This window comes from Amphiura filiformis, unplaced genomic scaffold (assembly GCF_039555335.1).
Source record: "Amphiura filiformis unplaced genomic scaffold, Afil_fr2py scaffold_24, whole genome shotgun sequence".
Lineage (NCBI taxonomy): Eukaryota > Metazoa > Echinodermata > Ophiuroidea > Amphilepidida > Amphiuridae > Amphiura > Amphiura filiformis.
In genome coordinates this window covers 619,370-641,747 of record NW_027305488.1, presented here as the reverse complement: position 1 = coordinate 641,747, position 22,378 = coordinate 619,370, and the positions used below count along the sequence as shown (strand labels likewise).

At 36.9% G+C, this 22,378-nt stretch overlaps 1 protein-coding gene across 1 annotated transcript; it reads right to left on the bottom strand.

Moving 5' to 3' along the window:
- Positions 1-5,934: 5,934 nt before the first annotated feature.
- LOC140143623 (uncharacterized) lies at positions 5,935-18,564 on the bottom strand. Its single transcript, XM_072165440.1, has 4 exons — positions 18,280-18,564; positions 13,065-13,187; positions 11,955-12,036; positions 5,935-7,319 (listed from the first exon to the last, which is right to left on the bottom strand). Exons 1-4 carry the CDS (start codon positions 18,367-18,369, stop codon positions 7,264-7,266), a joined length of 351 nt encoding a protein of 116 aa, XP_072021541.1. The 5' UTR covers positions 18,370-18,564; the 3' UTR covers positions 5,935-7,263.
- Positions 18,565-22,378: the final 3,814 nt, after the last annotated feature.

The following is a 22,378-nucleotide window of genomic DNA, read 5'->3' as shown; positions in this document are numbered from 1 at the left end:
CTCCTTGTCCATAGGCCCCTGATGCTCTTGCTACGCCCCTGATTGGGGACAGTGGTTAACACCATACTCTTTTCGAAACTGGCTGCGAGATACATAAATGACTCTCTGCACACGGGACCGACGGCTTAACGTCCCCTCCGAAGGACGGACGGAGTACTTTCATGATTCATTTACCCAATTCTAAATAAACCATGGGGAGAGCGGAAGTCTGAATTTTATCTACAGAAGTTGCCAATTAATTTCAGACTTTTGTTTTGCCAAGTCAATATCCCAGCAAATCGCCACCGCTGGGAATTGAACCCGGGACCTCATGCACTAAAGGCAAGTACCCTAACCATTGCGCCACGCTCCCCCACTGAGCGTACACCTCATTAAATCGCTAAATGATTAAATATGACACAATAATTGCTTGGTGCACATTTACTTCCGTCATCTCTAAATTCAAGATAGCGTCCAAACGATCACCATACTACAATATTTTGACCATAACTTGATTTCAAAAATTACTTAAATCTGCCAAGTTACTGACAAGCTCCAAAGGAAATCATATTTTAACGAGGTCACTCATTAAAATTCTCCATAATTGAAATAAACAATGTTGTAAACATGCAACAAGTTTCTTTTGGACATTAGAGAGAAATTTACTTATACAACAAACTTTTGTCCATGCGGAACCTTGAAGTTGAAATGTTGTTTTTATTTATTGACAAATGTGGTACTTCTGCAACCCCCACCCAGGTGGTGTATGACATGCATTCCCTAAATTCAGTAAATTTTCATCGTCAACCGTGTAATTGAATGGGATTATTTTGAAATTTTAAAACGCTTGAAATATCACAAACAAATAGGCCTATGTTGATAAATAATATAATTACAAGCTAAAACCGTTGGGGTTCGATAATGAACCCCACAAAACTAACTGAGTACATGGAAAATGCCATACGGCCGGGCGGTTTCACGAGTTGCCGGCTCGATCATGTCATCCGCCGCCTGCCCCCACCCCAGTCTCCATTGCATTCGATTTCACATCAATTTTTTTGTTGTTGCTGGCCCAAGAGTGTTAAATTTGGTGTCTGATATCCAACTGAAGCTTGATGGTAAAACAATTGAGCCTTCAATCTCTGTTAAGAACCTGGGTGTAACTTTTGATGGTTCAATGAACATGTCCATCCATATTAGTACCCTGTGTAAAACTATCAATTTCCACATTCGCAATCTGTGGCGCATACGCCGTTTTATTTCTCAGGAAGCATGCCATCATGTTCCGCATAGACTATGCTAATTCTCTTTTGTTTGGTGCTCGTGAAGCCGACCTCAAACGGCTACAACGTGTCCAGAATAAGGCGGCCAGGCTAGTTTTTGCTTGTGGACGGGACATGTGCTCTGCGGATCTCCTGAACTCCTTGCATTGGCTTTAAGTGAAGGACAGAATACAGTTTAAAATATTGTTGTATGTCTATAAGTGTTTGATGAATGTCGCTCCGCCATATTTATGTGACCTGCTTACCTTGCTCAGTGACAATGTAACGCATGAAAATAGACCCAGACTCCGCTCCTCTTCGGATGCAACAAGGCTCTTGTAAGAGAGCTGGTGATCATTCGTTTGCTGTTGCCTCTCCACGGCTCTGGAATGAGCTGCTTATCCAGTTGAGGGAGGCGGTGTTTGTGCCCGCTTTCAAGCGTTTGCTTAAAACACATTTGTTGGTTGTATTTGTTTCTTGCTTCATTTTTGCATGTTTATTTTGTAAGGCGCTGTGCTCATTGTTTAAAGCGCCATATAAGTGTTGATTAATAATAATAATAATTACGGGTTCTGGTATGAACGTTTGACAGTATGAGAGCACATCAGACATGTTCTTCTGATATCAATTTTTTTTTAATTCGCGATACAGGTTGTCCTTGAAAGAACTGTATCGTCGGAAACTGAATTTGGTGGTATTTTAATGCATAAACCAAATGTAACTAAATAACTGATGATGTTGAGGAACATATCAGCTATCACATACTTCTTGAAGTTTGAGAATTGACCGATCCGTTTTTGAAATAAAATAATTTTAAGAAACTCCCCCATTTTCAAGCCTTTCCACGGAGTCAAAATCTATCAATGACAACATCCTAATATTCAATCTTAATAGTTCGTCTCAAAGCCCTTCCTAGGTTAAAAACCTAATACGGAATGCGGTTTTAATTAATTAATTAATTAATTAATTAATTAATTTTAACTAATTAATTAATTTTAATTTTAACTAATTAATTAATTTTAATTAATTAATTAATTAATTTTAATTAATTAATTTTGATTAATTAATTAATTAATTAATTAATTAATTAATTAATTAATTAATTATTTAATTTTAATTAATTAATTAATTAAAATTAATTAATTTTTTTATTTTTTATTTATTTATTTATTTATTTATTTATTTATTTATTGATTTCATTCATTCATTTATTTATTTATTTACTTTAGTTTTGTGTATCTTTGGTAAGAATATACTACCTTGTCATCTCTGCGCATGCTCAGGAGGTTGCACTGTGGTCAAGATGAAGAATTGTTTATTGAGATGCAAGTTGGGCTATGTTAACGGATCGAGGAAAATATAAAACGGCGGAAAAAACTGAAATTTACTCAATCAAGTGGGAATAACGCGAAAAACCCGGTTGAAAAAACGGACATTTTTATAATGCGAGCGGGGGCTTTGAGACGAATTATTAAACCAGGATGGCCTTCCACTCAGAATATTCTAGGCCTAGATCATCAATTGATATTTGAATCCGTGGAAAGGTTTTAAAATGAGGAAGTTTCGTAAAATTCTTATCAATTGTCAAAATTCAAAAAGTATGTGATGGCTGATTTATTCCTTAATTACACCAGGTTTTTAGTTATGTTTAGTTGTGGCGTTAAAATATCCAAACAATTAAGTGTCCAACGATAGTTCTTTCAGGGACGCCCTGTAGGCCTATAATACAAATTTTATATTATGACAAATTTGATATTTTTTAAATTTTGGATATTTAACAGTCCTCGAAGTAAACTTTCTAAATCTAATGATTTATACTTAAAGTGTATGTAGCTGGTATAAAAAAAAAACAACGATCAATTGACAATTTTGACCTTTCATATTGAAGATATACATTTTTCCCTAAAAGACTTCATTTTTATGTCTTTTTCAATACGAACGGTAGAAATTTTCAATTGATCGTCGGCTTTTTATCCAAGCTACATACTCTTTAAGTTCAAATCATTGGATTTATAAAGTTTACTTCGAGAACTGTTAAATATCAAAAATATCAATATTTGATATTTGCCTTAAAATGTGTATTATATCGCAAATTTCAAAAAATTTAAATTATTTGATATCAGGAGGACATTCTTCATATTCAGAATGCAATTCGATATGTCTGATGTGCTCTCATGTCCCACACAAAAATTGTCCAAACGTTCATACCCCACTCCTTAACATAGGTAGCAGAAGCGGAGGATGGGAGGAACACACACACCCTAAATTTTTTCATCCTACCTAAAAATCTTAATAGAACAAAAAGTAATGCAATAATTTTCCTGTGCATCTTCCTTTCTTGTTTTTGTCCATAAACACCGTGTTTAGGGCAAAAATAGGGTAAAATTGCAAAATGTGCTGGCTCACTAAATAGCAAAATTCGCCTCAATTTTTGGCCAAAACTGTCTAAAATGTTCCCATAAGACCAAAACAAAATACGCCCCCCTAAATTTCAATACTTCCGCCGCCTTTTCTATTGAAAATAAGCACTGAATTGGAATTGAATTGAATTGAAACGCTGGGTAAATCAAATCAAAACAGATTAAAATTTGATTTTGATGCATTGAATTGGAATTGAATCGAAATGATTTGAAACAAAAATATTGAATTTGAATAGAATCAATAAAAAAAGTAGGGAGAGAGTTATTTTACATGGGCTTAAGGTTAGGATTAGGGTTAATTTAGGGTTAGGATTAGTGTTAGCATTAGGGTTATGATTATGATTAGGCTTAGGATTATGGGTTAGGGTTTGGATTAGCTTACACGAAATAATTACATGAAGGATCGACCCAATCACACCATTATGCCTTATATGATAGAAAATAAATTGAATACTTGAGTGGAAGAAGTGCCCAACCCAACTCGACTGTTCTTCCTTATGTGTGAAAGCTGAGCCAAAGTTCACTCTTTAACATAGTCTTCCACGTACACTTAATCATGGTTTTCATGAAGAAATGCCCAACTCCATGGAGTTGGGCCCTTCTTCCACAAATATTGGGTTAAAGAGGAATTCTGTTCATCCATGAAATCTGCTTTTTACTACAATAAACTTTATCACATGCTTCTACTTGTGCAATTTATGGATAATTACCACATTTTTGTAGCTATTTATAACAAATCTGCTTACGGAATAGGCACTAGCAGTATATTAGTGGAAGAAGGGCCAAACTCCAGCTCTTATTAAGACCTGTACCGTTGCCATGGAAACATCATATATAATTTTGAATTGTATGTTCATGCGTTAAAGGTTCCCTGAAGATGAAAACGTTCTGTCTATAAAACCTTTTACAAATATTAAGTTTTTTCTTAATATCTCAAAAACAGTTTTAATGAAGTTGGGCCCTTCTTCCACTCAGGTATTCAATTATCAAGCACGAATCACGTGGTTTTATTTGAAACAAACTCATATTGACATTAAAAACGAATCAATACAGCCGTCTCTCAACACGCGATATTCAAAATTCCCGGACACTGAAATTGTGCAGTGCAATGACGTCCCAGTAATACAATGAAGGCTGACAACAATTAAGTAACCATGACGTCATTGCACTAGACAATTTCGGCGCGGAAATGTTGAATATCACGTGTTGAGAGCCGACTGTTTTTATTCGTTTTTATTGTCAATTATCTATGCCCGTGAACGGGGCATATTGTATTTGTTGCGTTTAGTCTTCTCCTTCATCTTCTCCTTACGACCATACCTTTCCTCTCCTCTAGATCAAGAACTTAAGTAGCCTCGGGACCCATACTTTGTACAATGATGGCCCATGACCCCAAAAAATTTCGTAGGGTAGCCTCGACCCCAGAAGTCAAAGGTCATGGGTTACAGGGGGCAATATATGTAAAATTTGGAACATCTCTATCTCAAGAACTATAGCGCCCTCAGGGTTCAAACTAGGTATAATGATGGCCCATGACCCCTAAAAGTAATCTTTGGTAGCCGCGACCCCAGAGGGCAAAGGTCATAGGCTACAGGAAGCAATATGTGTAAATTTTTAAACAGCTTTAGCTCAAGAACTATAGCGCCCTCAGGGTTCATAGTTAATACAATGATGGCCTATGACCCTTGGATATTTCCTGCTGTAACATCGACCCCAGAGGTCAAAGGTCATGGGCTACAGGATGCAATATGTGTAAAATTTCAAACAGCTCTACCTTAAGAACTACAGCGTCCTCAGGGTTCATACTTGGTACAATAATGGCCCATGACCTTAGATGTATTCTGTGGCAGCCGCAACCCCAGAGGTCAAAGTTCAAAGGCTTTAAAAAGTAAAATAGGTACGACCTATTAACACAGTGTTGCGCAACAGGTAACAATTTGTTAGCTACCTGTATAACGGCCTGATTCAAGGAAACTGAAAAAGCTTTGAAACCGCGAAAGGACCTAACACCCTCCAGACAAGCTTCCACCACCGCTACGAGCACTCGCAAGTTCGGTATTACCATCCCTTATGTCTCGGTGTTTCTGAGAAGCTAAAGAGGATCTTCGGACAGCACCAGATCCCTGTCTCATTAAAACCCTGTAACACTGTGAGACAGAAGTTAGTCCATCCCAAGTCCATCCCTGAATCAAAATAACACTAAATGAACTTCACAAAATTCAAAATAGAACTTTACATATTTTATACTGATAAAATCAACAAAGTCGAATACGTTTTGATAGTGCACGACAGTCAATACTTATTTTATTAATATTATGTGACATCTGATTATACAAAATCAAGTGAAATTACATCATATAAATTATACTGCTTGAACATAAAAAAATGCACGTTGACATTAGCACTGTTAAATGTATTTGCATGATCCGAATTTGATCAGCATCCAACTATAGACGAGCCAATTTACGTATGAGCTAGACAAAAGTGGAACACTAATGTTTTTGCTTGCTAGTGACTCTAAGACCCTCCTGAACAACATATCCAAAAAGGACAAAAAAAGACACAGGGGAAAATGGTAATATACATCTATTCAAAATGACCGCTAATGCAGGGATCAAATTTTACATTTGGGCGAATACGTATATAAAACCCATCTAATTATATTCTCAAATTGTTCCGCTTGGAACGAAATTTTAAACAGAGGAATAATTTGCTATATCTCAGGTATTTCGTTACCTGGGTAACATCACATAATATGTCAAGGTTAACATGATTCAATGAGCTTTTCTTTTCTATTCTTTGGTTAAAATGTTTTACCTAACAGAACAATTAGAGACCACTTTGAACGAAATCGGAGCATTTTTGATTTTTTACACCTTTGCATAATGATGGAGACCAAAATTTGACATTTGACTTTAATGCCTATAGCTCAAGAACTTTACATCGGAGATCAAACTATATTTTTTCTGAATCCCAATACTGAGCGAAATACAATTAGCTGTTTTTTAAAATCCATATTCCCTAATTCGGAAAATTAAGGCCTTTTTTTGTCCTTTTTGGATATTTTGCTCAGGAGGGTGTTTAGAGTCACTAGCAACGAAAACATTAGTGTTCCATTTTTGTCTTGCGCCCATTTTGGTGCATCCCATGAAAACTACATTATTCATTATCAGTTGGAGCAATCAGCAACATTGGTAGAATAATTTCACCACACAAAACAATTGGGGTGAATTTAAAGCTCCATTCTGATTGGTGATTAATGTGACCCTGGGGTTTGAGAGACAAAACTTTTTGTCTTTTGTTGGTAATTTTAATTACGTTAGCTTTTCAATTCAGGTAAAATTAAGATTAGAAAGATGGTAAAATATCTATTTCAAAACCCAATTCTTTAATTTCTGAAAGAAACCGATACCTATTGACTAGCGCCATTATGTTCGTACTATACAAGCATTCGATAGGTACAACATATATTGGAGAAAGCAGAAGTTCGACACATTTTTATTTCAGGCAATTGGCCTAGCCGAATTTATGAATGGCATATGGTGGTGTGAGCCAATCTGAAAATCCGGCAACTCGAGTTGAGCTCTGTATTCTTAAGTAGCCTAGTCAGGATAACACATGTGACATGCGAGCATAGTGCTGGTGATTGTTAAATCAGCTGGGGAAATAAACAAAAATAGAATAAATTATTTATTATAATAATAATAATAATAATAATAATAATAATAATAATAATAATAATAATAATAATAATAAATAATAATAATAATAATAATAATATTGACACTGAAGGGGGAAAGGTCACAGAGGGTCAAGTAGGGCAAAAATGTGATTTCAGCTACAGATTACAAGGTACAATAATGAGATTTGTACATTGACCTTGTCTATATGGGATCCTCACCGATTTGGGGTCAAAGGTCATTAAGGGGGTATTTCCGGTGTATAACAAAATACCTTCAAAATGCTTCTTCTGCTACATATTACATAGCACAATGACGTCACTTGCATATGCATCGGCTGTATCCAGTGCCCATATAGTTTCTTCACAGAATTGGGGTCAAAGGTAATTAAGGGGTGAAATCCTACAATTACATTATCTGGACATCCGTAAGGGGTATGAGGCTTAAACTCAGTGACAACAAATCTCATGACCAGGGGAACAGTTTGCAGGGGTCAGAACAAAGGTCATGCAGAGGTCACATTTTAGAAATGCATTTTCTGGATATCTGTAAGGGGTACGGGGCTCAAACTCGGTGACAAAAAACTTGATGACCGGGTGAAACACTTTGCAGAGGTCAGATACCTCCACAACACGCCCCAGCTAGGCTTGTGGTCTATGGCCACCATTTGCCACTAGTTCAGAAACTGGTGAAAAATTATGTTTATTTATATAATTCCCGTCGATCATACCACTGTTTTTCCATGTATCCACTTTATATTATTAGGGATTTCCCTAATTTTGCAATACACTGAACTTTCTGGAATAGCAGGGAATTTCCAAGATTATTAATAACTCTGATTGAGTTTGTTTACTGTAACCAAAGGGGTTTTCCCTAACACATGTCATAACACATAAACTCTTGGTTTCCCCTTTCTCTTATCTCGCATTAATACTTTTAGGGGCTGTGCAATAATTATGAGCCCGGGGGGTAAAAGTTCCGAACGGCCCGCCAAAATATCGCTGCCCTTCCCCCCCCCTCGTCCCGCCAAAAAATCTTTGCCCCCCCCTTGCACATGCCAAATTTTTTGGGATCCCAATTTGCAAACCTTATATGGTCTAGATATATTTTGCGAGCGCAGCGAGCAGGAAAATTTGCATATTAAAGCGTTTCCGTAAAGAAGAATTACGCATCGCACAGGAGAAAGACGAATTCCGCGTACACTGGTATGTAATGTGTTGTTTGTACTGTTTACCCTGACTGCTCATATCCATAAGTACCAGACTTGAGTCCTGTTGATCAGGGACAGTCTGTGAAAGACTTTATACAATCTTATTGCTAGTCTTCGCTCCGCCTCTTGTGAGCTGAGCATCTTGTCGTCCCAAAAAGCAGGACTAAATCCTTCGGCGACTGGGCTTTTTCCATCGCGGGCCTCAACCTTTGGAACAGTCTGCCAATGGACACACGCAAAGCAAAATCCATAGAGCAGTTCAAGTCGCTGCTAAAATGTACCTGTTTAATTTGGATCTCTAATTTTTGTTCTTTAGGGTCATATAATGTGTTCCATATTTTTATTGATTGCATATTATTATGATCGTTCTATACATTATTTCACGAGGGTAGTTTCTTGCTTGTTGCCTCGTTTTCCGCATCTTTCTTCCTCGTGCAATATTGTTTGATCTTTAGGACCATTCAGATTGTCTTTATATTATGATTTTTTGCTTTGTATTGCTAATCAATATGCCTGTAAATGAACTTTTTGTAGTGGGTAGAGCTATATTATTATTATTATTATTATTATTATTATTATTATTATTATTATTATTATTATTATTATTATTATTCACACCATGGAAAGACTTATCAAGTTTAAGGCATGTAATGAATACAAGCAGTGGACGAAGGAAGCTAGCAAGTACCAACTCTTTACTTGTTGAGATGACGCCCTGAAAAATTTGAGTGTCAATGACGTATATATTACTTTATTATTAGTCACCATGAATGATTGATTTTTCTATCCTATTTCTTCGTAATCCTTTAAGGGAAGGGGTATGAACGTTTGGACAGTATTTATTGTGGGACATTAGAGCACATCAGACATATCGAATTGCATTCTGAATACGAAGAATGTGATTCTGCATGATATCAATAACTTTGATTTTTTGAAATTCGCAATGTATATAATACACATTTTATGGCAAATCATTAAGCCTTGATATTTTTGATATTTAACAGTACTCGAAGTAAACTTTATAAATCTGCTGATTTATACGTGTATGTAGGTGGGATGAAAAGCCGACGATCAATTGAAAATTTTGACCTTTCGTATATATGGATTTTTTTTCCCAAAACACCAAAAAAATTAGGTCTTTTTGGGAAAAAAATCCATATCTTCAATATGAAAGGTCACAATTTTCAACTGATCGTCGGCTTTTCCTCCCAGCTACATACACTTTAAGAGTATATCATTATATTTATAAAATTTACTTCGAGGACTGTTAATATCAAAAATTTGAAAAATATCAAATTTTTATAATTTGTCATAAATTTTGTATCATATCATGATTTTCAAAAAATGAAAACTATTTGATATCAGAAAGACATGCTTCGTATTCAGAATGCAATTCGATACGTCTGAGGTGCTCTCATGTCCCATAAAAAATACTGTCGAAACGCTCAAAACGCTCATTCCAGATCCCTTAAGTCCCTAGTACACATATTCCCAAAACAAAATATTGTCCCATGGATAGCGAAAGGTTATTGAACTTTACATGGGGTCAAATTTTAAACTTCACCAAATTGTGTCGAAAACATTTCTAATGTATTCCTCTGGTCATAAGGATTCAGAAAATATATAGTTTTACCTAGATCTAGGATGTACAGTTCTTGAGTTATTACCAAAAAGGCCCCATGACACAAGGGAAAAAGCGGTAAAACGGGCAAAATCGCTCAAAAACGCTAAGTTCGCCAAAATTTCCCACAATTTCTGTTAAGTAAGCTTATAATGTGAAAAAAGAGGAGAGATTCTGCAAATAATGTGCAAATAATGTGAAATAATGTGCGATTTACCGCTTTTTCCCTTGTGACATGGGGGCTTCTTACTTGCAGATGATTTTACATGCAGAACTCAAACAGGTGATTAAACCATTGGGCTATTCAGTTAAAATCCATACACCCCTATGGAAGACATGCCCTTAATCTTCCACACAGGAGTGTGAATTTCAAATGAAGTTACCTGGATAGGCGATTCCATTTGATATCTACACCCCTGTGTGCGCGATTGAGGTCATGACCTCCATCTAGGGGGTGTATGCATGTCAAATGGAATAGCCCATTGGCTGCAAGAGTGTGGCAGTCAAATTTCACTGTATCAGCTACACATTGAGTTTGTACAGTACTGTGGAGCAAAATATCGATTTCAATTTTTTGCGGCTTTTTTTTTTTTTTTTTTTTTTTTTTTTTTATCTCGAAAGCCCTAAGTAATATGCGCGTTCTCGTTGCGAATCTTTGATCCGGAACCAATTCTAATTTTTTGACGCCAGAGAAAAAAGCACTTGGAATTCAGAAAAATGCATTTGAAGTTTTAATTTTACATGGAACCCTATGCAAAATATACAAGTTGGAGTCCAAATTGAGCTATATGCTACACATTGGCTGCCTTGAGATTCCAGTGGTTAAAAATATGAGTGATTTTGAACGTTTCAAATTTTCAGCCCCCCCCCCACCTACCCCCCTGCAGATTTTTTTTTTTTTTTTTTTTTAAAGGCGAGTGATTTCAAATGTAAAATCATGATCTGGAACGGACTTAAATATTGAAATCCTTCAAATCCTACAAAAGAAGAAATGTTGGGCTATTCCATTTGAATTCCATACTCCCCACCGGCAAGACATCTTCCACACAGGGAGTGTGAATATCAAATGGAGTTGCCTGAATGGGTGACCATATTTGATATCTACACTCCTCTGTGCAAGATTGACGTCATGACCTCCATCTAGAGGGTGTAAGGATATTAACTGGAACAGCCCATTAAGCATTTGCTGCATTTCACACATCGGACATACAAGGTAGGCTGGTAAATCACTGAGTGTAAGCACATTGTGTACTTTGGAACCTGTGGAGCAAATTTGATTTAAATTTCCGCTTCTTTCGAAAGCCCTAAGTAATATGCGCGTTCTCGTTATGAAACTTTGATCCGAATCAATTCTAATTTTTGACGCCGAGGCCCCATGACACAAGGGAAAAAGCGGTAAAACGGGCAAAATCGCTCAAAAACGCTAAGTTCGCCAAAATTTCCCACAATTTCTGTTAAGTAAGCTTATAATGTGAAAAAAGAGGAGAGATTCTGCAAATAATGTGCAAATAATGTGAAATAATGTGCGATTTACCGCTTTTTCCCTTGTGACATGGGGGCTCCAAAAAAGGTCAATGAACATGGTGTTACATGCGTAGATTAATAGTGTGTGAGGGACTGAACATTTCAGTCTGAACTTGGAGCCGTGGAAGTGTGGGGTTCCTGTGGTGGTGTGTGAGCGGGTGCCTGTAGTGCATGCGGGAGTGATGATGACTGGAAGGCAATTTTGAGTGGGTACTCTTTGGATATAGTACATTTTTCTCCATAGTTGTTACAACATACCATCAAATTCGGCTTCAAGGGCGTCTACAATACCATATTGCGTTATCTGGGGTGTACCGTCTGGTATCATTTTATCAGTGCACTGCATAAGAACAAAACACAGAAAACAAAACCGTGATTATTTGTCTTCTCTCATAATGATGGAGATCTTGGCCTCATCATTGTTACGGGTCGCAAAGACTCACACCTAATACCTTTTACCAAAGGTCACACATGCACAACAAAACACACTGTTTGTATGCGTGTACATAATAATCACATAAATCACATATCTTTTTACAACAAATTAATTACCAGATTCTAATTCTTGATACAAAGTTTTGTTGCAAAGCTGCAGACGGCTCTCTGACATATATCCTGTTTCAAACTTGTTCAGCGAAGCTTTCTGTTGACTTGAACACATAAATCCTTTGCGCGGTCCCTCGGGTTTATGCATAATGACTGTTAATGTGGATTATGCTACTTTTAATTTACTATAGTCCGGCTGCCAGTGTGTATGACATTGTTTTGGTGTCCATAATATTGTTTTTAATTGATATTGCTTCTCAAGACCAACAAGACTCAAAAATAAGTTTACTGGACCTCTGTCAGCATTGAGCGTTTTCAGACATGGTGTGTCAAAGTTCATACAGAGGCCAAACTAATCAAAGGCTCCGTCAGTTTCGATCCAAATGTCGCCAAATTCATACGGGACATCGAGGCATAATAATAATAAGGCGTTTCATATAGCGTCCAATACCAAAAAGGCCTCTAGGCCTCTAAATCCAATTTTTGCATATTAATCGACTCGATGCGACTCAATCTTACTTCGCGGAAGAACTTCGTTTCCTAGTTATTCGACCGGTTGAAACTTTAATAGCGTACAGATATTTTAAGCACGGATTTTTAATCTCACTGCACGAACGTGCCAGGAGGCACGTTAAAATAGCCTCTGGATGAGTTAATATAAATTATATTAAGCATTTTCCTTGCTTGAGTCTGGTCCTATCAGGACACAAGCTTGAATCCACACGAAGCGACCGTTTAAATAAACAAACTTAAATAAATCAAACTGACTTTACGCATGGCGTTTGTTTTGAAACACACTACATGTCTTATCATTTTTCCTACCTCAACGTCGTGCCCCAACACACCAGATATTGCATTTGTGGCTCTTATTTCACAAAGAGTTACATACCGCAGTGGCTCTAACAATTCCTTCAATACAAGAAGTTCTAGAAGTCTCTCTTCTTCCTGCAAAGACAAAAGGTGTATGTAGAACAGAAATTGGCAATTCCCTGAATATTTTGAATGCACCGTCTTCGTCGATGCGAACATGACGCATGCGCATTGACAATGAAATATTCTCAGTTAAATTGACCTTTTCGGTAAATCTCATAAGCCTTTGTGAGTAGACGCGAGATGTCATTTGAAGTCACGCTGATACGTTGTAACTCCTGTAAGTAGCAAATTGTTTTATCGCAAACACACCGATGGACTCGGGCTTCTTGCCAAAAATACTATAGATGATACGTTTCTTACCAACTACGCATGCGTCACACAGTGTTTGAAGGACTCAGGGCGTCGCTAGACCAATATGATTCGGGGGTTTACAGTATGGTTTGCCGACGGCAATTTTTTGTAATTTGTTGACCCAAATCTTTTTAGCCAGGACGGCGCTCAGAAATCTAAAAAGTGGTGGGGGGGTAGGAGTCATCTTTTTTCAAATAAATGTTCATAACTAGTAACTACCATACCATTAACAGTAGGTCTATTACGTTACAACAACACAATTTCGTAACACATTACTCTTTTATATGCCACTCACAATTTGCCGACAATCACACATAGGCCTACCTATGACTACATTTGCCGAGAGTCACATGGTTTTGACGACAGCAGTCAAATTTTGCCGACAAAATTGTGTATTGAGGGGTGTCACCCCCCACCCCCCTTTAGCGACGGCCCTGGAAGGAATAATCCGAAAATCCGAATTTGTTATTTTGATTTCAATATACAGGCTGGGATTATGTACAGACTAACTCTTACCCCGGGAGCTTACCATATTCTTTCCACACACATATTCAAGTTTAAGCCTTACAATAGGTTTGTATAAAATAACGGGATACGCACACGCAGGTCGAGATGTAGGTATTCAAAGATCTAACTTATGAATAGCAATAGCATAATGACACCACCACTGATACGCCATACTCGGTTTAATAGCCCAATTCAGACCCACTATAGATAGCACAACGTCGCTACATGTTTCTCTTTTTACATTAAAGCTAGGAATAAAATGATCTTAAGGTGGTACTACACCCCTTGATAAATTTCTGACTATTTTTGCATTTTTCTCCTTACGGTGAAGATTACAGACCCACGCACTTTGCTGCAGGGTGTATTTCTATTGGTTAGTTTCCACCTGTACTAACATAATTATTTATCTGGAGATGACGCTGTGCCCCCCCCCCGACAAAAAATGAAAAATTAATCCACCTCTCCCAGATTTTAAGCTTATCGTATACTTATTCTGTTATGAATAAAAAGTGTTTTTCCTGTTCAAAATTTAATTAAATGTTTGGTGTCCCAGGTGAACAATTCCTTACCCATTTGTTCCTGTATTTAAGGGGGTACTACACCCCTGCCCAATTTTGTGCCTATTTTTGCATTTTTCTCAAAAATTTTAGAGCATTGGTGACAAGTAAAATATGTATATTATAGGGGCAAGGACTACAACTGCTACACTGGAAATTTTATTTCAGCCCAGACAACAGTTGTAGAGTTACAATCAAAAATGAGGGAAAACCAATATTTGATCAATAAATCAATAACTACTTGCCTTGAGTTGCTGAATTTTCAGTGTAGTAGTTGTAGTCCTTGCCCCTATAATATACATATCTTACTTGTCACCAACGCGCTATAATTTTTGAGAAAAATGCAAAAATAGGCAAAAAATTGGCCAGGGGTGTAGTACCCCCTTAAAATATTATGTTTACTTTTGCAAATTTCAAAATATAAAGCCAACTTTTATTGGATTTAGGGCTCATGTTAAAGCCATATTATAACATTTGCTGTTGAGGACGCCCTCACTGATTTTTTAAAATTCATTTTTACACGATTATATTGTACTTTATTAAACCAATATACCCTGCAAAAATCAAGACTCTAGGTGCTGTAGTTTTGTCAAAATCCGAGATTTTGAATAAAGCGCCGGAACCGGCGTCTTATTATTACGATGGAATTATTAGTCCAACATATACACGATGTTCATAACACACAGTACGTACACGGCGTGCGGGACGGTGATCTACTCAACAAAGGGTCGTACCATAACATGACCGAAGGAGTAATACGTATTGGCGACATACGCGCTGGTAGTAAATTCCAATTTTCTTTGCTTTGCCGTAGTTGTTCGGCTCAAAAATAAAAGGGGATATACAGGGTGTAACAATAAAATTTATACATATATTTTTGACTTTTCAGGAAAAAACTAAAAGAGTTATGGCACAAATTTTATATGCAATACAATCAGTAATATCTTGGCTAAAAGAAGACGTTTAGTTGGTTTCTTTACTAGCTTGGGTTCAAAAGTTATGTCCGATTAATTAAATCGTACAGAAAACGTGTTGGACCACTTTTGCCATGTTTGTGCATATCAAGTTTGAACCGCGTAGATATGCTTATCGTGTATTAAATATCAAAGAACTGACACAAAAGAGTTATAAGTGGTGTTTCTTCGTATAATTAACATGAACTTAATAATAATATGATATTTCTTTAAAATCTATAAATGAAGTCATGAAATTTCGTTCAAATTATATAGACAAAGTAATTTCTCATATCCCTGAGATTGGTAAAACTGAAAACAGTTTTTGCATCCATAAGTACAAGCTAGTACAAAACAATAAAATTTTGAATTTAAGTTCAGCTGGGCTTCTAGCTGTTCTGGGGCGACCACTATTACCAGCATTTCTGTTAACAAAATTCTACATACTTCTCATAGTTCATTCACATTGTATGCCTTGATGGAAGACGTGAGTTTGGAAAAGGAGCTATAAATATCTTATGGTTTCTGCTTGACATAAAGTGAAGTTCACTGGTAAATAATGTTCTCAAGACAGATCCAAATAAGTAAAATTAGGTACTCACTAGAAATATTTCGATTCCTGTCATGAATCTTGTTCACTCTGGTAGAGGTGAGTGGTAGTGTTTCTAGTGAGTACCTAATTTTACTTATTTGGATCTGTCTTGAGAACATTATTTATCAGTGACTTTTATGAACGATCCTGATGAATTTGTTCAGAGAGGGGGATAAAGTGAAGTTGTTGAGCTGCAGCCACGATTTCTAGTAAATGAGGTTGTTCCCAGCAAACACAAAACGTTTTCGACATCATTCGCAAAAGGTTATAAAAGGTTGTCAGAAAACGTTTAAATGTCGGGTTATATAAAGGGTACATTAATGGTATAAAACGTTTTCATAACATTAAATAACATTTGTTGGTAATTTACTGCACAGCAAACACAAATGTTTTACAGAAAACATTTAAATGTCGGGTTATATAAAGGGTATAAAAACGTTTTAATAACATTCCAAACACATTTTTGAAAACTTGGTACAAAATCATTCTAAACAGAATGTTATTTGGGGTTGAAAAATATTTTGCAAAAAATGTTTGCCCAAAATATTTACAATAACGTTTTTAAAATGTTTTCACGACCTTTATATAACCCGACATTTAAATGTTATTAAAACGTTTTGTAAAAAACATTTTAAGAACATTTCTGTGTTTGCTGGGTGCAAATATTTTAACATAATGTTATTTAAGTGTTGACAAAATATTTGGCCAAAAAGTTTGCAAAAATAGTTTACAATGACATTTCGAAAACATCTTTAAAATATTGTTGTAGTGTGTTTTCATACAAAACGTTTTAAAACGATTTCATGACCTTTATATAACCCGACATATTAATGTTATTAAAACGTTTTTACCTAAACCAAAACCCAAAATATAACTCATTTAAAACGTTTTAAAAACCTTTTTGTGTTTGCTGGGTTATGTAAGTGCTTAGTTGTGACTTTCAAAAACTCAAGGAGATATTCTATTATGTAATCATTTCTACCACTTCAAATACCCCATTGTTTAAAACTACCTATAATGAGAGTACCGTTCAGGTTGGTCCATGGTTCAACCCCGGGGTTTAACTCTATTCAGCCACTTTTGTAACACTTAGTAGACAAAAGTGGCCCAGACAGTTCTAAGACTAGGTTACATAATTTTCACTTGTTTAATATCGATTTTATTGGAACAAAGCTTATCTGATGGCTAAAGAAATTATCTTGATAGACATATAAATATAAAACCAAAAAATTAGCGGCATACTTGGTTAATTCTATTTTCAAAATTGTACAAATTTTATTGTTACACCCTGTATCTGACAGTAAAAACTAACATTTTATGGCAAAGAAATGCTAATCTATTTTGTATGATAATGTTATAATATGGCTTTAAATTTAATAGGTAAACAGAATACTTTATTGCTAAGGGTAAAGACGAACTTTCTGCCCATTTCCGTTGATTTGTAAGTTTTGATGCATGATGTCTTTAATAAATTATTGATGGCTGCATGATCTATATGATTCCCTTCAAATTTTTAATTTGTTATTCTGTACTCAAAATGCAGAAATAATACTAGTAATAATTGTCGAGAATGGTTTCTGTCCATTTTGATCTGAAATATAACAAGGTATAAAGTGAAAAAAACCCTATTGGTTATTTTGGCTGTTTAACATGTAGTTCTATCATATCTATAGGAAAATATTAGTCATGAAATATGCCAGGGAATTATGCTTTATGTCGAACTTTGCTCTGTTGACCTACAAACACAACAAATTTAGCTGATTTCATATAGGCCTACATTGCATGTTGTATAGGTGTAAGTTGGGACATGTGTAAACATTTGAAGTTTGCCAAAAAATCAGGTTTGAATAAAATTAACCAATTGTATATTATAAAATCGTACATTAAGCGGTGTTTTTAAAAGCCTTTTTTTATAACCATTGTACAAAGTGGTTGGAATTTGATAAAATAAACTGAATTGAACCATGAACGTATACTAAATCTTATTTAGTATTAAAACGTCCATTGAACTTAAAGAATAATATGGTCAATTGTGTCAAAAGCTTTAGGTAAGTCTATACAAATGATACACTCCTTAGCACTTTCATTATTTTCGATTACTTGCATTTTTGCCACATGCGACATGAGTGAAATGACTCATTTGCCTCTAAATCCATTTTCCCCTCAATTTTAAAATTGTGTTATAATATAAATTCAATACTTACTATTTCCCTGGCTTCAGGTTTCAATGGAGACGATGTAACAACCGTAATACAAACTATTATGAATATCGACACCAATGCCCCCTTCTCCATGCTGATACTTTTCAGCAACTTGTGTATTTGATTTAAAATTGAAGACTATATTCCAGTAAGTCAGTCTGACGGTTAACAGGTTGTGTTCTTTACCACTGCCGGCTAGTCATGTGTAGGCTATACCTGCTGGTTAGTCAAAGGTGTACCTGCGTGACAAATATGGCATGCAAGAGTCACCACAATCACACACTTGAATGAGTGCAAATAACATTAATAAAGAACCTGTCACCACAGTTAGAATTCAACTTAGGTGAAACCCGGGGGTGAAACACGTACAACGACCCTTTTCATGTTTTATACAAAATAGAGGAGTGTCGCCAAATATTTAAGTTTTTCAACGTCAGCACTACATGTAGGCCTATTACCTTGAACTTTCTAAAATATATAGATCACATTTTGTTATGAATCAAAAAAAGAAGAAAAAAACTAGTGGCAAATGGTGCCATAGACCACAAACCTAGCTGGGGCATGTTGGTGTTGTGGAGGTATCTGACCCCTACAAAATGTTCCAAAAATGCGCCCCTGGTCATGAGGTTTGTTGTCACCGAGTTTGAGAACAGTATTTATTACAGATGTCCAAAATATGCAATTCTAAGATTTGACCCCTGCATGATGTTCCATAATGTTCCCCTGGTCTTGAGGTTTGTTGTCACCGTGTTTGAGCCGCGTACCTCTTACAGATATCCAGAAAATGTAATTCTACGATTTGACCCCTGATGACATTTGACATGACCCTTGCACAGTGTTCCAAAAGTTTGTTCTTACGGAGTTTGAGCCCCGTACCCCTTACAGATGTCCAGAAAATGCATTTAGAAAATTTGACCTCTACATGACCTTTGACCTGACCCCTGCAAAATGTTCCACCGGAGTTTGAGCCCCATACCCCTTACAGCTATCCAGAAAATGAAGTTCTAAGATTTGGACCCAGATAACCTTTGACCTGACCCCTGCAAAGTGTTCCAACATGTTCCTCTGATCATTAAGTTTGTTGTCACCAAGTTTGAGCCCCTTACCACTTACAGATGTCCAGGAAATGCATTTCTAAAAGTTGGCCTCTGCATGACCTTTGATCTGACCCCTGTAAAATGTTCCCCTGGTCATGAGATTTGATGTCACCGAGTTTGAGCCCCATACCCCTACCCGTTACAGATGTCCAGAGATAATGCAATTACCCCTTGACCTTTGACCCCAATGGTTCAGTTGAAACCTGTTTTTGCCTGCGAAATGGCAAAAACTGGCAATTTGGCCGGTTTAAAAAACTAACTAGGCAAAAAGAAGAAAATGCATGAAGTCCAAATATTACAAAATAACTCAAAAGCTCATCAACAGTAAAGTGCCGCTTTAATGAATCATTAACTATATTTTTGACCCATCAAGTCCTTAAAATAAAAAAAAAAGTTTGAACTCGATTTGATACACATTTCAGAAAATTGCACTGTTCTAGTGAGCATGTCACTCAAATAATTGTCACCCTTAGAATTTGTTAATTTTAACCGTGAACAGATTGGTTTTGACAGACATTATTACTGCCCATTTATCATTTGGGAGCTCTAATGTCTTAATTATTAACTAATGAACACGTATACTATGAGCATGATAGATGAGATCAAACAAAAGGCCATAGCCATAAAGAGATTGATTTTCATTATCAAGAAATAGGAGCCGCAATATGACAAAAGTTGGCTGTATTTATTATGATGAATTCGAAACACAAAACATGTAATTAAAGTAAATCAAAATCAATGTACTTCTCCATCATTTTGTCTTAAATAATTTACTGGGTGGGCAGCGGTAATTAATGGCATTGAGGTGTTGTCTTAAATAATTTACTGGGTGGGCAGCGGTAATTAATGGCATTGAGGTGTTGTCTTAAATAATTTACTGGGTGGGGAGCGGTAATTAATGGCATCGATGCGTTGTCTTATATAATTTACTGGGTGGGCAGCGGTAATTAATGGCATCGATGCGTTGTCTTATATAATTTACTGGGTGGGCAGCGGTAATTAATGGCATCGAGGCGTTGTAAATAATTTATTGGGTGGGCAGCGGTAATTAATGGCATCGAGGCGTTGTCTTAAATAATTTACTGGGTGGGCAGCGGTAATTAATGGCATCGAGGCGTTGTCTTAAATTATTTACTGGGTGAGCAGCGGTAATTAATAGCATCGAGGCTTATTATGGTATTCATGGCATTTGTTAGGTTAGGTTTAATACCAGGTCTTTCAAGAGCATTTGTGATTTATGTTCCGGCCGGACTTTGTCCTTAAACTGCTGGAGAACAGTGCGGTAAGATCGGTTACTGTTTTTCTGGTAGGGTTAGTTTAGTTCCAAGGTCTCTTGCTATGAACATCAAGCTCCATCTTCATTTTCTTGAGTATTCTAAGGGTCAAGGACGGTAGTGATTCTCTTCATATTGGAGTAGTCTATCTCAATGGCTCCGTATTTTCATCATGGGCAAAAGAGCGGAAGAGGAAGATTTACTTCGCAACGGTCATTAGGCTGGTGTTGAACATGTCATCATTGGTCATTCTTCCAACACTGGCCAACATGTTCCAGATCAGGGGCGAACTACTGCATATTGGTAGATCTCGGCTGCTGTGTGTCCAGAAAAAAAAAGCTGAAACAGGGCTGATCACCCCTAAAGCTGTTGGGACCGGACTAAAATAATTCCCAGCAAACTCTACGATTACGAAAACTACAAGCAAATCTTCATAAATACCTGGATCTGGATGTATACTGGTCAACGCTCCAAGTGGAGCCAGACGATCAGGGGTGTTGTGCGCAGATGGTGCTAATTAGTCGAACTTCTGGAGGTGGTTGAGTACTTGGGTCTTAAAGTTCATGGGTTAAGTTGCAGTGGTTATGTGGTATGGTAATTTGTTCCAATCGGAAATGGTTTGATGAAAAAAGGAATGCTTTAAGCAGTTCTTATTTGCAGCTGGAATCTGGTAGGCGTTAGCGTGTGAGTGCCTTGATAGACGACGTGGCGGCTGAAGGAGGTCGTCGACCGGCAGGGGCAGGAGTCCCATTCTTGCTTTCTGGAGAATTGTGAGCCGGTTTGCGGTACGTCTGTTCTGAAGAGAGTACCACTCAAGTTCATTCAACATGTTTGACAACGCCTATAGTCATTTGACACGAAACGTGCAGCCCTCCTCTGCACCATCTCGATTTTGTCGGTGAGATCAGCTTGCTGTGGATCCCACACCGATGATGAGTACTCCACAAGAGGACGGACTAATGACATAGAGACTGTTTGTTTTATTTGTTTAGTGCATGAATAGAGATTCCTTCTTATGAAGTTGAGGTTTCTGTTTGCATTTGATGTAATTTGGTTTATGTGTTTACTCCAAGTGAGATTACTGGATAAATTCACCCCAAGATAAGGGTGGCAGTTGGTATCTGCAAGGACAGTATCTCCCAGTGTGTATTCATAGTATTTCTGGGTACGGGCATGCGTTATACGCATAACATAGCACTTTTTGATGTTGAAGTGCAATTGCCACATATCTTGCCATTTCACCAGTGTGTGTAAATCTTCTTGAAGTTGAGTATGATCAAACTCATTAGTTATTTGTCTATAAACCACGCAATCATCGGCAAAAAGTAGATGAGCGGCAGTCTACTGTTGACTCCATGACGGACCAGCGGGAACTCGGCACATCATCACGAACAGTTGGCCCTGATTATTGTCGCCTGTCTACCTTCAAACCTCTAGTAACATCTAATTGTCCGTACTGTTATTCAACCAGGGGAAATCCATCAGCTATTCATGGGCTGTGCTGATGCAGGTATTGACATTGCCGGAATTCAAGAACATCGTCTCATTACACCACGCCCAACTGATGAACATTGGTAAGACGATAGGAACTGGGTTTTAATATTCAGTTCTGCTACCAAGCAAAGGCATGGGGGCGTGGGTCTGGTCATGTCTAAGCACATTCACAGATGTCTTAAGAGTGTTCAAGCTGTTTCCGAGAGGATACTATTTGTAACATTCCATGGTTACCCT